At 37.1% G+C, this 16,070-nt stretch overlaps 1 protein-coding gene across 2 annotated transcripts in view; it reads left to right on the forward strand.

Moving 5' to 3' along the window:
• SLC27A6 (solute carrier family 27 member 6) overlaps positions 1-16,070 on the forward strand; it is a 74,522-nt gene that overhangs the window by 24,187 nt on the left and 34,265 nt on the right. For both annotated transcript variants that reach the window (XM_007087797.3, XM_042983351.1), the window contains 2 exons: positions 10,083-10,241; positions 11,560-11,684. In XM_007087797.3, coding sequence (XP_007087859.2) covers positions 10,083-10,241; positions 11,560-11,684 — 284 coding nt within the window. The remainder of the gene's footprint in view (positions 1-10,082; positions 10,242-11,559; positions 11,685-16,070) is intronic.

Consider the following 16,070-nt stretch of genomic DNA (forward strand, 5'->3'; position numbering starts at 1 on the left):
CCTGCTAATCAAATTTCTGAGCCTTTCTGGGATTCTGTGGGGGCAGATCAGCTTTCCTCAAGGTTTATCTCCTGTGTCAGCTTTTTGGGTCTGCTGTGTACACAGCTGTCCTTCTGCTTTTCCAAAATTTGGTTGTTTTCATCTGTAATTCCATTCTTTTTGCCTTGAGTGTATGTGTTCTATCTGCCAACATCTGGTTCTCTTATTGTTCACTGGGCTTGGTTAGGTAGCTTCAGGAATCTCTAGGAAAGCTGTTTAAGCCTGGACAGAGGAGCCATTTGTTTGACCGTTCCTAAGAAGGAGGGGGAAGAAGAAAACGAGGTCACTGCCTGCCACACTATGCCTGGAAGCCAGTGGCTAGCACCATCTCAATCTCTCTGTCCTTTGTCTCTCCTTTTCCTTGACCTTATGGATTTTTTCATTTTTCCAAAACTATCCCAGAATTCCTTAAATTATTTATTCCTACCTCTGAATTGGATCATCTCTCCCTTCTTTATCCTCCTAATCCTCAACTCACTGGACACAGCTTCCCTCCCACCTTTATGCCTGGACCTCCTCCTGGACATATGAGGAGTTCCAATGGTAGGGATTCATAGAAGGTTAGGAGAGCAGAGGACTTTGGAGACCATATTAGGTATCTTTTCTCCACGTCTTTGTACAGCATATCCCTTCACAACTTTAAAAAAATGAAATAAAAATGGAAAAGGGACTTTATGACCACATAAGTTTGAGAAACACCATAACAAAAATACCAAAGTTTCTGCACCATTGGGCTCCACAAGGGCTTTAATATGTTGATGTGCTTTCTAACTCTTTAAAGGCAGTACTTTAAAATGCTGTTTTAACAAACTGTATTCTCCTATTTCTTTTTTCCTTCTTTCCAACTTTAACCTCCATCAAGTTTTGATCACTTTCATTTCCCGGACAAGTTCATAATTGTTGTCTCTTATCAAAAAATCTAACTGAATACTTTGGATGGCTTATAATACATTAACAAGGTCATTATCACTTAAAGCTAACCAGATTAGGAAGGGAAACATGGCTAATTAGTTTACTAGTGTGCTTTGAAGGAGGTACATAAGCTCACAGGAAACACCTAGATAAAGCATCCTTATTTTTGGTCACAACCCCTAGTGAAAAGCTACTTTTAAAGCTGGGTTGCCATGAAATCAGGAGCAGTGTTGGAAGTAGGGAATATAGTGACTGAAGGACCATGGGTGGGAACTTCTTGGAAGCAGAAAACACATAAATGCTTGATCCTCTGGATGAAGAAGAGAAAGGCATTGAATTACCAAAAGCCAAAGATGGAGCTAGTCTTACCCAATGGGTTTAACAAGAAAATTTGGAGAGATTCCCCATGCATGAGGAGGACAATAAACTTCTATGGTGTGAGATGCCAAGCTATCAGGAAGAGCCAGAGAGATTTCTTTTTAAAAAAATTAGTAAATTTTAGTTAGGATGAAATGCAAGACAATGCCAGCTTTGCATATGAGATCAATTATCTTCCATTTTAGTAGACATGGAGCACAAAGCTTGTCAGAAAATGTCAAAGCAGGTGAGGCAACAGGGTGGACTTGAGGTTCACCTGGGTAAAATGTCTAGGAGTCATTGAAGCCTCTGGTTCATAGCTCTATGTGCTGCTGTGACCAAAAACCCCATGAAAATGTTGGCTTTTTATCAGTGAATATGTTGAATCAGAGGAAAGAATGATGTCCTACTATTGTAGGATGTCCAGAGCAAACTGGAGTTTAGTTTGTATGCAATAGGTAGTGCTCGTTGTCTCAGTGAGATATATGTTGGGAGATAGATAGAAATACCACCATGAGTCAAATCTCATTTGGAAGATCAAGTATCATTTCAAAGAGGTTGAGCCAAAACAGGTAAATGATCAGTAGTAGGAGGTCCAGGAGAAAGTACCAGCCATAGGGCATTACATGGGGCCAGAGAATACCTAGAGAAGCATGTATTGGGCAGTAGGAGATTTTGGCTATAAAATTCGAACATCAGACATGGGAGTGTATTTTATTTTATAACTTATTGAATAAATTCTATGTGTAGCATTGTAAATTTAAAGTATATAATGTGTTACTTTGAAACATTTATTATATTATAATACCTCTATATAGTGATATTTAGCATATCACATAATTATAGTACAATTTTACTGTTATATTCCTTGTACTATACCTTAGATTTCTACACCTTATTGACTATTCCTTAAAAGTTTGTACCCTTAAACACCATCACTTTTATCCCCCTCCCCCCACACCCATCCTTTGGCAACATTTTACTCTCTGGTTTTTGTAGGCTTAACATTTTTAGATCCCATATATAAGTGACATCATACAGTACTTGTCTTTCTCTTTCTGACTTATCTCACGTAGCATAATGTGCTCACAGTCTATCCATGTTGTCTCAAATGGGAGAATAGCTTTCTTTTTAATGACTGAATAATATCCCACTGTGTATATGGACCACATCTTTTTTTATCCATTGATGGGCATTTGGGTTGTTTCCCTATCTTAACTATTATGAATAATGCTGTGATAAACATGGGAGAGCAGATTATCTGATTGAAATCACATTTTGATTTCCTTTGGGTATATATCCAGAAGTAGAATTGGACTGTGTGGTAAATCTGTTCTTTAATTTTTTGAAGAAACTCCATATTGTTTTCTGTAGTGTTGAGTCCAGTTTACACTCCACAAGCAATGTATAAATATTCCCTTTTTATTGCATCTTTGCCAGAATCTGTTGTCTCTTGTCTTCTTGGCTGTAGCCATTCTAACACGTGTGAGGTGATATCTCACTGTGGTTTTGATTTGCATTTCCCTGGTGATTAGTGATGTTGCATATCTTTTCAGGTATCTGGCCATTTTGATGTACATTTTGGAGAACTGTCTATTAGTTTTTCTTCCCAGTTTTTAATTGTATTTTTTTTCTGTTACTGAGTTGATTTACTTCTTTACATATTTTGAATATTAACTCCTTATCTGATATATGGTTTGCAGAAATTTTCTCCCATTCTATAGGTTGTCTTTTTATTTGGCTGTTTGTTTGTTTATTTATTTATTTATTTATTTATTTATTTATTTTGTTTTGTTATGCTGTAAAGAAGCTTTTGAGTTTGATGTAATCCCATTTGTTGAATTTTCTTTTATTGTTTATGCTTTTGGTATCATGTTAAAAAAATTAATGCCAAGAGCAATATCAACAAGCTTCTTCCATATATTTTCTTTTAGGAGTTTTATTGTATTAGATTTTATGTTTAAGTCTTTGATACATGGTGAGTTCATTTTTTTTATGGTGTCAGATAGAGGTCCAATTTTATTGTTCTATATGTTGTTAACACCTTTTTAAGTTTATTTATTTATTTTGAGAGAGAGAGAGAGCAAGCATGTGGACGGACAGAGAGAGGGGAGAGAGAACATTCTAAGCCTGATGTGGGGCTCGATCTCATGAACTGTGAGATCATGAACTGAACTGAAATCAAGAGGCTGACACTTAACTTCATGAACTGAACTGAAATCAAGAGGCTGACACTTAACTGACTGAGCCACCTCGGTGCCCCTCATTGTTCTACGTATGTTTTTCTAGTATTCCCAGCATCATTTGTTGAGGAGACTACCTTTTACCCACTAGGTATTCTTGGCTTCCTGGTCAAATATTAGTTGACCATATATGCCAGGGTTTAATTCTGGGCTCTCCATTCTGTTCCATTAGTAGATATGCCTCTTTTTGTGCCAGTGCCTACTGTGTTTATTACTGTGGCTTTGTAGTATAGTTTGAAATTCAGAAGCATGATACCTCTGTCTTTGTTCTTTTTTTCTCAGTATTACATTGGCTGTTTGGGATCTTCTGTGGTTCCACACAAATGGGGTCTTCTGTGGTTCCACACAAATTTTCAGATTGTTTCCTATATTTCTGTGAAGAATGCCTTTGGTACTTTGATGGTGATTGCTTTGAATCTGTAGATGGCTTTAAGTAGTTTGGCAATTCTTATAATATTAATTCTTCTGATCCATGAACATAGGATGTCTTTCTATTTGTGTCTTCTTTAATTTCTTTTAGCAAAGTTTTATAGTTTTCATTGTACAGATCTTTTATTTCCTTGAGTATATTTATTCCTATGCATTTTATTGTTTTTGATGCTATTGTGAATGGGATGGTGTTCTTTCTTTTTCAGATGAGTCATCATTAGTGTAAAGGAACACAATTGATTTCTGTATGTTGATTTTGTGTCCTGACCCTTCACTGAAACTGTTGATCAATTCCAATAGTCTTTTGCCTAATTCTTTGGGATTTTCTCTCTATATAGGATAATATCATCAGCAAATAATGACAATTTTACTTCTTTCTTTCCTATTTGGAGAACGTTTATTTCTTTATCTTGCCTAATTGCTCTTGCTAAGACTTCCAGTAATGTATTAAATAGGAATTGTAATAGTGGGCATCCTTTGCCTTGTCCTTGATCTTATTAGGAGTGTTTTCAATTTCTCTCTGTTGAACTGTCAGCCTGTCATATATGGCCTTTATTATGTTGAGGTGTATTCCTTCAATACACAGTCTGTTAAAGGTTTTTATTAAAAGAGGATGTTTATTATCAAACACTTTTCTTCTAGGTCTCTTGAAATGATCGTGTGATTTTTAGGTTTCATCTGATTGATTTTTAGGTTTCATCTGATTGATTGATTTGCGTATGTTGAACCATCCTTGGATCCCAGGGATAAATCCCACTTGGTCATGGTGTATCATGCTTTTAATGTGTTCTAGAATTCAGTTTGCTAATATTGAGAATTGTTGCATCTGTTTTAATCAGGGATATTGGTTACTATTTTTTTTTTCTTGTATTTTTATCTGGTTTTGGTATCAAAGTAATGCTGATCTTGTACAGTGCATTTGGAAGTGTTGCTTCCTTGTCAGTATTTTCTTCAAATGTTTGGTAGAAGTCTCCAGTGAAGGAGCTGGTCCTGGAGATTTCACTTTGGGGAGTTTTTGGTTTTTTTATACTCAGTCTTTTTACTCATTATTGATCTGTTACGATTTCCTATTTCTTCCTGATTGAGTCTTGGTACGTTGTGTGCTTCTAGCAATGTATCCATTGCTTCTATGTTATGTAATTTGTTGGCATATAATTGTTCATATTAGTGTCTCATGATCCTTTTTATTTCTATAGTGGCAGTTGTAATGTCTTCTCTTTTGTTTCTAATTTTATTTATTTGATTCTTCTCTCTTCTCTAGTCTACCAATTTTGTTGAACTTTTTAAAGAACCAGCCTTTAGTTTTGTCGATTTTTTTTTATTGTTTATTTTGGTTTGTATTTCTCTGATCCTCATTATTTCCTTCCTTCTGCTAACTTTGGGCTTATTTTTTCCTTTTACTAGCTCCTTGAGGTATAAAGTTAGGTTACATGAGACCTTTCTAATTTCTTAATGTAGGTATTTATAGCTATAAACTTTCTTCTAAGAACTGCTATTGCTGCATCCCACAATATTTGTTATGTTGTGTTTTCTTTTCTTTGGTTTTGAGATACATTTTTTATTTCCCTTTTGATTTCTTCTTTGACTCAATGGATGTTTAGAAGTGTGTTGTTTAGCCTCCACCATTTGTAGATTTCACTTTCCCTTGTTGCAGATTTCCAGTTTCATACCATTCTGGTCAGAGAAGATAATTGGTATGATTTCATTCTTCTTAAATTTGCTAAGATCTGTTTTGTGATCTACCCTGGAGACTTTTGCATTGCATTTGAGAAGAATGTGTATTTTGCTGCTGCTGGATGGAATGTTCTGTTTATATCTATTAGGCCCATTTGTTCTAAAATGTGGTTCAATTCCAGTGTTTCCCTGTTGATTTTCTTACTGAATGATCTACCTATTGTTGATAGTGGGGTATTGAAGTCCCCTACAATTGCTTCTTGGTCTTTTGGTTAAGATCAAATGTGAAGTCCCCTACAATTATTATATTGTCTATTTCTCCCTTAAGATCTGTTATTAGTTGCTTAATACATTTTGATACTCAGGTGTGGAGAACATATAATGACAATCATCGTATCTTCTTGCTGTATTGACCCCTTACTGTATAATGACCTTTTCTCTCTTATTACTCATTTGGCTTGAAGTCTGTTTTGTTATATAAATATGGCTATGCCTGCCATCCTTTCATTTCCATTTGCTTGGAATATCATCTTTCATCCTTCGATTATGAACCTATGTGTGTCTTTAGAGCTGAAATAGTCTCCTATAGGCAGCATATAGTTGAGTCTTGTTTGTTTTAACCTATGCAGCCACGCTGTGCCTTTTGACTTACAGTACAATCTGTTTACATTCAGGGTGATTATTGATATGCAAAGATTTACTACAGTCATTTTATCTTTTGCCTTCTGGGTATTTTGTGTTTCCATTGTTTCATTTCCCTTCCCTTTATGTCTTCCTTTGGAAGTTGGTGGTTTTCCATGCTGGTTTGCTCAGTCTCCCCCCTTTTTATGCTTAATGTCTCTGCTCTAGATTTTTGCTTTGTGGTTACCAAGCATTTACATAAAATATCTTAGATAAAATAGTTCTTATTCTGCTGATAGCGATTTATCTTCATTCACCTATAAAGTTTCTGTCTTTTTATTCTTACCCTTTTATATTTTTGATGTCATAAGTTATCTCTTTTTATGCTGTGATTTTATTACCAAGTTGTAGCAGCTAGTTATTATTTTTTTAATGTTTATTTTTGAGAGAGAGAAAGAGTGAGCACAGTACGAGCAGCGAGAGAGGGAGACACAGGATCGGAATCAGGCTCTAGGCTCTGAGCCATCAGCACAGAGCCGGATGCAGGACTCAAACCCACCAACTGCGAGATTATGACCTGAGCTGAAGTCGGATGCTTAACTGACCGAGCCACCCAGGCGCCCCAGGAGCTAATTTTAATGCTATTTTCCTTTATCCTTTATGTTATAATTAGGAGTTTATTATACTATTTTAACAAAGAGTTATAGTATTCTAGTTCTGACTACTTAGCGACCTAATCAGTTTTGTGTATTTTTGTCTTTTTGTTTCAGCTCAGAGAGCTCCTTTCAATATTTCGTGTGGTGGTGAACTCCCTCAGTTTTGTTTGTTTGGGAAAGCCTTTATTTCTGCTTAATTTCTGAAAGAACTTTGCCAGATGGATTATTGTTGGCTGGCAGTTTTTATCTTCCAATATCTTCCAATATTTGAATATTTCATTCCATTCTCTCCTGGCCTGTAGAATTTTTGCTGAGAAATCTGATGATAGCCTAATGGGGGTACCTTTGTAGACTGTTGTCTTTTTTTCCCCCTGGCTACCTTTATCATTCTTTCATTATCATTGGCTTTTGACAGTTTAATATATTGTTCTTGGAAAAGATCTTTTGCATTGAAATACTAAGGTATTCTATTAGCTTCATGGATTTGTATATACCCAGTTCCTTCCCCAGGTATGGTAAGTTCTCAGCTATTATTTCTTTAAATATTCATTCTGCCCTCTTCTCCCTCTCATCTCCTTCTGGGTACCCATTATTCTTGTGTTGGCTTTTCTAATGGAATGAGATAGTTCTCATAGGTTTTCTTCACTTTTTAAAAATCTTAGTTTTTATCTACTCTTACACCTGAATCATCTCTATACTTTTATCTTCCATCTAGTTAATTTTCTCTTCCATATGATCTGGTCTATTTCCAGTGAATTCTAATGCATCTTTCATCTCATATATTGAATTCTTCAGCTCCAGAACTGGTAAAGTACTCCTATTCATTAATTTTATCCCTGAGATCATCATATTGTCTTTCTGAGTTTTCTTGTAGGTCATTGAATTTCTTCATGATAGATATTTTAAATTCCATACCAGTTAGATTCCATTATTCCATATTTTGAGGTTCTGTTTATGAAATATTGTCATTTTCTTTTTGTTATACTGTATTACCCTGATTTTTCACGATGTTTGATGAAAAGTACCTCCGGCACCGTATTTAAAGTGGCAAACACTTTTCTTATGTAGGCAAGGTGGGTTTTTTGGTAGTAAATATTTTAAGTAATGCTTTACACCAATGTGGGGCTCCAAGCCACATACCAGAGATCAAGGGTCTCACGCTCCATCTACTGAGCCAGCCAGGTCTCCCAGACAAGGTTTTGTTTTCTTTGATACTAACAGTTGAAAACAAAGGTAGTTAGGAGCCTTCCTTTTGTTTTCCAGAAGGTGGCGCTATAGCACCAGTTCTTGGTTTCTCTTTCTGGAGCTGGCAGCACTTAAAAAAGGCAGAGTGGTGGGGGCCTGGGGGTCTACTTAGCTCTTGGGGCTTTGGGTGTGCCTCTGCCCTTGTAGGGGGAATCATCAAGCGTTGGGAGGAAGGGTGACCTAGAGATCTATGGGTGGTCCTCTTGAGTCCTGGGGCAGCCAGTAGGAGTCACTTTGCTTCACTTCTCTTTGTCTGCCTCTTTGACTTTCCTTTCCCTCCCCTCAGTCACTGTGGTCACTCCTGAGAGAGAGCAACTGGTCCTTCCAGCGGCAGCACATGTGGCCAGGCCAATTCACCACTCATTCACCTTCACCTTGGATCTCCTCCGCCACAAGGGTCATGCTGGCCTGCTCTTGGGCCAGCTACCTCATTCTCTGCTCCACGGCTCCAGTGCCACTTCCCTCTCTCTGTCATTGCCTCTGGGGTCCAGTTCAGCCATGATCGTATCCACCAGTGGATGGATGGATCTCTGGGGTGTCTTCGTGAGCTATGCCGCGGCACTTTTGGAGGGAGGTAATTATACATGTCCCCTTAGTTGTATATCAGAGGGAAGAGAAACAAGGACTGACTCACACAGCCTCGCAGCTGACATCACTGTAGGGGTGTATTTTACTATAAGACTTCAAGGCAAGCTGAAAATAATAACGAAGTACTTCCGTTTGGGAAACACATTGTGAAATTTAGGACTCCATTTCTAGAAGTGGGAAATCAAGTCCACCTAGGTGCAACAATAAGTTTGTAGGGCCACTGACATTAGTGACCTGCCTTTGCCAGATAGTGAGTAGGACTGTATCAGTATGTGGGGTAGAGAAAAAAGCTATACTTCTGGCTCTACTATCTGCTGCTCTTCACTTTTAATCCTGTTATTTGCTTATTCCTGGGGCTTTTCTGACGTTGGTTTCCACTTGCATCTCTGGAACAACAAATGATACTCCTTGTCACCGTTGCGTTTTGTGAAGTGAAGTAACTTTATTGGTGAGGTAGATTTGGGCTGGGACCCTCTGAGTGAAGACATTCCAAAAATATTAGAACTCTTTGAAGTGACAGACAAAATAGGACTAAAGTAGCATTTAATCTAACAGATGAATTTAAGAGAGGGTACTTATCATTGTGAAAACAAGTTGTGTCCCATGGTAAGGAATTGTATGTTGAAACATGAAATTGCTGATATTCAATCTCAAATAAGCCAATTTCATATTACATTATGTACTAACTGGATGAATTTATTATGCTGGCATTGTAATCCAAAAGACCATAACGATATGGAAAATAAAAAAAAGTAAGCAAAACGTTTTATATATTAATCACAACTACAAATGTTTTTAAGAAACCCATTGTACATAGAAGAAGACTGGAAGGGAAAAAGAAAGTGATCGATGTTTGGCTCATGAATGTTTAGAACTGTTTCAACATTATGTATTACTGAATCTGATATTCTATAATGATCTCAATTCAGGACATATGAAACATGATAAAACTACTGGTTCTTGAGACAGAATCTTGGAATTAGAATTGCTCACTAGAAAATTTCTACTTTAAGTATAATTTAGATTTATGTTGTGATTTGCCTCATTTTGGGTGTACATTTTCGGATTTGGGACATTTTTGTCATTCTTGTAGCAGATGTGGCTCTTTGAAGTTTATGGCATCCCAAACTCTATATAATTGTAGTTTTGATTCTTCTGGGTAGATCCAAGATTCTAGGAACTAAGTACAGGGGCAGTTCACATTTGCATGGTCCCTATAAAGCACATGTAATATTTTGATGTATTTTGTCTCAGTTGCCACTGTAGTTGATACCAGCATAAACTTTCTGTTACATATATTTCTTTTCTTTTCTTCCAGGACTACCAAAAGCAGCCGTGATCACTCAGATGCAGACTTTAAAGGGCTCTGCTGGCTTGTGGGCTTTTGGTTGTACTGCTAATGACATCATTTATATAACCCTTCCCCTGTATCATAGTTCAGGAGCTCTTCTGGGAATTGGTGGATGTATTGAGTTAGGTAAGTTTTTATTTTATGTCTGGTAAGTCTTCAGAATGCCTATTAATTGTAACTTGTGTTAAAGTTTGAAACTCTATCAGTAGAATTCAGAGTGATTGTGTGCTTATTATATAATTACAACAGAACGTTTATTAAAAGGACATAATTTCATGGCATAGCATTCTATTCCTGAAACTGGAAAGACCAGTGCCTTGGAAATTTGGCCTTGTGGTTGGAGCTGACTGTTGAGTGGGCTTCCTTCTCCATGCGGTCACTCTTCCTTGGATGATCTACCCTGGCCTCCTTAGATGGTACTAGGAGCCTTCCACGAGGGTGAATGTGGAAGCTGCGTTGCTTTAAAGGCTTACCCTCAGAAATCACTTAGATAATTTCACCTGTATTTTGATGATCAAAGCCAGTCCAGATTCAAGATTTGAGAGGTGGGGAAACAGACCCTACCCCTTGAAGGGAAGAGTGGCAAATGCACATTGAAAGGTAAGTGTATAGAAGGAATTGTTGAGCCTGTCTTTGAAGACAAGGTACCTGGGCATCTAGTAACTCAGTTGGTAGAATTTGTGACTCAGTAGGTTTCATTCATAAACATGCTCAGATTATGTGTCTGGCCCTGAAATAGTACTTAACTATAGTTATGTGTGTGTTTATATGTCACAGTGTATATGTCTGAACTACAATAAAGTAATTTTATGGAGGAGCATATTTAGACTATGATCAGTGTCCAAAATAAATCAAGATGAGGGTCAAGACATTAGCATTTTCCTTGGAAAAAAGTCATATGATTTACATTGTTGTGAAAATCAGGTCGTTACAGTTAAATTCTGCAGCCATCAGTGAACTTGTTTTTGGTGCTATGTTACCAACTCTACCTTACTAACTCTCAACCTTGAGAAATACTAAGGCTCCTTTAAGGTTTTAAAAGTAAATAAGATGTACATATTCAAGGTCAAAAGTAAATGAATATTGTTGATCCCTGTGGAGAAGACTAACCCTTATGGGTAGTCATCCTCTAACGCTTGCAACATCCTAAGCATTTTGATTGCTTCTTTCATCCCAAAAAGAATATATTTGTAGTCAAAATACAGAATTGTAACATGAATTTTTAAAAAGTTTATTGGACTGTAAGATTAATGTTTTCAAATGAGCTTGATATAAATGGCCACTGATAGATTATAAAAGTCTTGAAATTGAATACAAGTGCACCAGACAGGCCAACATCATTTTAGTTTTCTGTTCATTCTGCCCTCAAATATTTCCCCTAGTGCCTGTTTTTTTGTTGTTGTTGTGTTGTGCTTTGTTTTGTTTTGTTTGCCTTTTCTCATAGGAGCTACTTGTGTATTAAAGAAGAAATTCTCAGCAAGTCAGTTTTGGAATGACTGTAGAAAGTACAATGTGACTGTGTTTCAGTATATTGGAGAACTCTGTCACTATCTTTGCAAACAACCTAAGGTATGAATAATCATTACCAGAAAGGAAAAGTAATTTCAGAAAGAAAAAGCATGGGGAGAAAATTAATTTTTGTTCGTGTATATTCTACTTCTTCCAGAGCATAGTTTGACTGACTGACAGATGTTTGCAATACCCCAAGATGAAATGAATGTAAAACAAGTCAGAAAAAATAAAAGGACAGCTAGGCAGGATTGTACTAATGTGCTCTCTATGGTGGCAGGATAGGACAGACCCACAATCCAGTCCACTTGGTGTTTAGACTGATTAAAATTTCTGTAAACACAGCACACATCTGATTATGACATTAGATGATGCACACAGAAAGCAGTTATTACAAGGTTGAATTAGAGAATCTTTTAAAATGCTGTTCTTTGAAAAAACAAAACAAAACTAATGACATGGATTAGACTTGTTTTCTATTTCTTTTCTTTTGAATATGTGATTATCTTAGGATATCTTTCTGTTTGGTTTTGATTTCAACTTAAAAAGAAATTTTGCTTTGTTGTATGTTTGTCTGCCCACCTAAACCAATCATTTCCACAGACAATTGACAAATTGCCCCTCTCTGAAAATAGACAAGCAGAGAGAGTTGCAAGAGCCTGAAGTTTGTCTTTATTAGTTTGTTTGCTTTTTTGCCTCAGAGGTTATTTTCCTTTTCCTGATCTCATTTATATTTCACGGTGCTTATTTTTTAACTGTCTGGTTTTCTAAACATTCTTGAGGCTATAAAGAAGTAGGCTTCTGTAATCAAATCTCCACCAGCCCCATGAATAATGGTGATAGACAATGCCCCCTGTGTAGGACGGGCAGCAGAATTGATGACCTGCCCTTGACCCTTGCTAAACTTCTTTGTTCATTTCTCATCACCTTTGCCATCATCATGCCAGCTTAAGGCATGGATGGTGGGCCAGATGTCTTCTCTGGCTGGCTAAAATATGGACATGTAATCCTTCTTTACCCACAGCACAGCTGAGACTAGGCTGGAAGCATTTAAATAAGACTTTGTTGAAGATATGGGATTACACAGGGCAGAAAAACACAAAAAGAATGTGAAACTGGATAACCTTATTTATAAAATGCTCTCTTTCACTTTAAGCTCATAGTTTACCATGTAGAGACCTCCCGTCTAGTTCCCGACCCACACCCCCCCACCCCCATTGTGGCCAGAAGCCATCCTTGTTCTTTCCTTGGTCAGGAGTGCTTCAGTTAGCTACAGATTCCCTCGATCTATCGATAAGACAGAGAGTCTCAGAGACATGTTCTAGACTTTTTTGACCTTTGTTTTCTTCGGGAGGCTTTGCCAATGTCAGTGTTGTGGTCTTCTGAAAAGACCTGGTAGAACAATTAAGTATAATGCCACAGCCTGACATATTTTCTCTTCTAGTTTTCATTGTGTTCTTTGGTAATGTGGTATCTGGACTAAGATAATTTAGGGAATTAATGCCCTCCAGTAAAATAGAAGCCACCTTCAGTAAAGGATAGATTAGGTACTTCTTCATGAACTTTCTAAACTGTGCCCCTATCCATTCCTTTTCCTCCTTATCCTTCAGTAACAACATTAGCTTTTTGCAAGACTTTTTTCTCATTAAGTATGCACTGAATGGTTGAACACATGCATTTTTTCTAACATTTTACTGTATTAAATGATGCTGCCATTAGTATCTTTATGCAAGATCGCCAGTATAGGGGCTCAGAAGTGAAGGCTGACAAAGGACGTGGATATTTTGGAGATTTTTATGGCATATTTCCAAATTGCTGTTCAAAATGGTTAATGTGATTTAGAGTCTCATCGACCATTGTGGGAGGATGCATATTGTACGGTCTCTTATCAGTACTGTGTGATATTAAAAATATGGTTTTCTAATTATGCTTCATGGGGAACCAGCGCCTCCTTCAAGGTTCCTCAAAAGTCCCTGAAGGAGGTGAACAGGGAAAATAGACCAATCTTCAAGATCCACCCTTTCAGATATGATGGATGAAACTCAATTTGGTTGGGCTTCTTAATAATATTTTGTTCGCACAAAGAATGTCTTGTTTTTTTAATGGGAAAACTATAATTTTATTTATAATTTTATAGACTAGAAACAAACATGTTTTTAAATTTTCTGTTAAGATTACTGGCAAGGTGGAATAATTTTCTATCTTATTTCACCTCAAAATGTCTCTTCTGAGCCTTTTACTCATTTATGTCTTTAGCACATAATATTTTCTCTTACCTGTTTGAGCTATCATTTCCTATAATAAAGGTATTAATAGTTTGTCATGTTCACTAAAAGTCTTTTTTCAGAGTGTTTTCCTTTGATTTTTTTTATAAAATGAAATATCATTTTCACCTCTTTGAATTGCTAATGCACTAATTTTGAGAAAATGCTATAGCTGCAGAGAATTTGAGAGAACTGAGAATTGAAAGTAGAGCACTCAATTTCTTTTAGTTAGTTAAATATTTTAATTCTTAACTCAAGTCCTTCGAAGAAAAGATAGTGTTTGTGAAATATTCTCTAAGCATTCACCTGAAGGAAGTAGAGAAGAGAAAGAAATAAAAATAGCTTTGCCCAAAGGAAAACTTAATGACTTTTTTAATGTTTATTTTATTTTTGAGAGAGAGAGACAGAAACTTAATAATTTTCTTAAGCAGAGATGCATTGTATTACCTAATCACTTTTGCTGATTTCACACAGAAGGAAACAAACAGTTCTTGGCATTAAAGATCAGGAAAAGAAGAAAGTCATTCTGTTATGACATCTTACACCTTCAAGGAGGTCTTTTTTTTTTACCCCTGTCCAGTATTTATTCTTTTCAGTGAATTGCTTCTGCAGAGAAGGGACCATGTCTTCTGTGAGCATAGCATTGAGTTCTGGTACAGCCAGACAGTGAACAGATGATAGGGTCCATATCCTCAGGGAGTTAAAAGTGGATGTCTCATAAACCGTGGTTTGAAGCCTCCTAGACACTTGGTTAAAATAAATCCTTAAAGAAAAGAAAGCAAAATCACCTATTCTACAAATACATCCGGATTTGTTGTCCATCCAAGGGTAAGTGATATATTCCAAAGGAGATTTACCTGCAGGTAGAATTCACCACCTGAGTCGAGTGTTTAAAAGCAGAATTCCTATATATTTTAATTCTTAACTAAAGTTCTTTGGGGGAAAAGTTAATATGTGTGAAATAATCTTAAAGCAATTACCTGAAGGCAAATGGAGGAGGGGAGAGGAAAATAAATACAGCTTTGCCCAAAGCTGTATGTGGTTTTATTTAGTTGCATAAAAACACCCTGGACTTGGCTTTCCCTGGGTGGAAGCATTTATCCACCCCCTAAACCCTGTCTTTTTTCTCCATTTCAAAAGTCCAATTACAAAAGTTCCTGTGGCGTACATATTGGATATGCCTCAAACTTCTGGCAGCAGCACTGCCCTTTTAAAACAGCCAAGGTTCTGGCCCTTCTTACTCAGAGGGATGGAGTAATTATTCTTTTCCTTGGAGAGTAGGAAAGCAGCTCTTCCTCACATCCATCCTTCACGTTTTCTGCATTACCGAAGCGCCATCATACAACTTCTGACTGGACCTACTTCTTTGGTTTTGTACCAGTAATGCTGCATTTAATATTGCTTGGTGAGGAACGCAGGGGAGTGCTACATATCACTGATCGTTTGGGGGAATTCCTGCAGCATTTCATCTTATTTAAATAAATTCTGCCTAAGACAGCAGGCAGCCTTCTCTAGGGATAGGCTCATATCTGTCACTCACTCATTCATTCAGGTAATATTGCAGGTTTCCATATACGGGGGCACCCAAGACAAACAGGACTCCTTTTCTCATGGATCTCACACTCTAGCTTGGGGAGAGAGAAAATAAACCAGCCAACACATGAAGGAAATTCATTACAAACAATGACAAGTGTGATGATGAAAAAGAGGGTGAGGTGGTGGAGGATGATGGGTAGTGAGGGTGAGACTTTGCTAATTAGGTTGAGGGGTCTGGGAAGGCTTCCCTGAAATGGTGACCTATGAGCTGAGGAATTGGGATGGCAAGTGGGATCCAGCCGTGGAAAAGCTGGGGGGTTGCAGTCACAACAAAGCAAAATAAAATAAAGGACACAGTCTGAGTATTTAAAGAGAAGGAAGTTTTGGCCAGGCCACTGACAGACCAGATCTTGAAGGGCTCAGTCTACGTGAAGGAGAAATTTGCATGTCATTCCCATCAGAGCATTTGGAAAAACACGAAGGCTAACTGAAAAAACTATACTGATTTGGGACCTATTTGAGGGAATGATAATAAGATTTGTTAATTCAGGGGTAGGGAGTGAAGTAAAAAAATCAATGATGAGTTTCAGGTTTCTGGTGGAAATAGGTAAATTGGGAGCCATTTGCAGAGATGAGGAAAATCAAG

The sequence above is a fragment of the Panthera tigris genome, chromosome A1 (genome assembly GCF_018350195.1).
Source record: "Panthera tigris isolate Pti1 chromosome A1, P.tigris_Pti1_mat1.1, whole genome shotgun sequence".
NCBI lineage: Eukaryota > Metazoa > Chordata > Mammalia > Carnivora > Felidae > Panthera > Panthera tigris.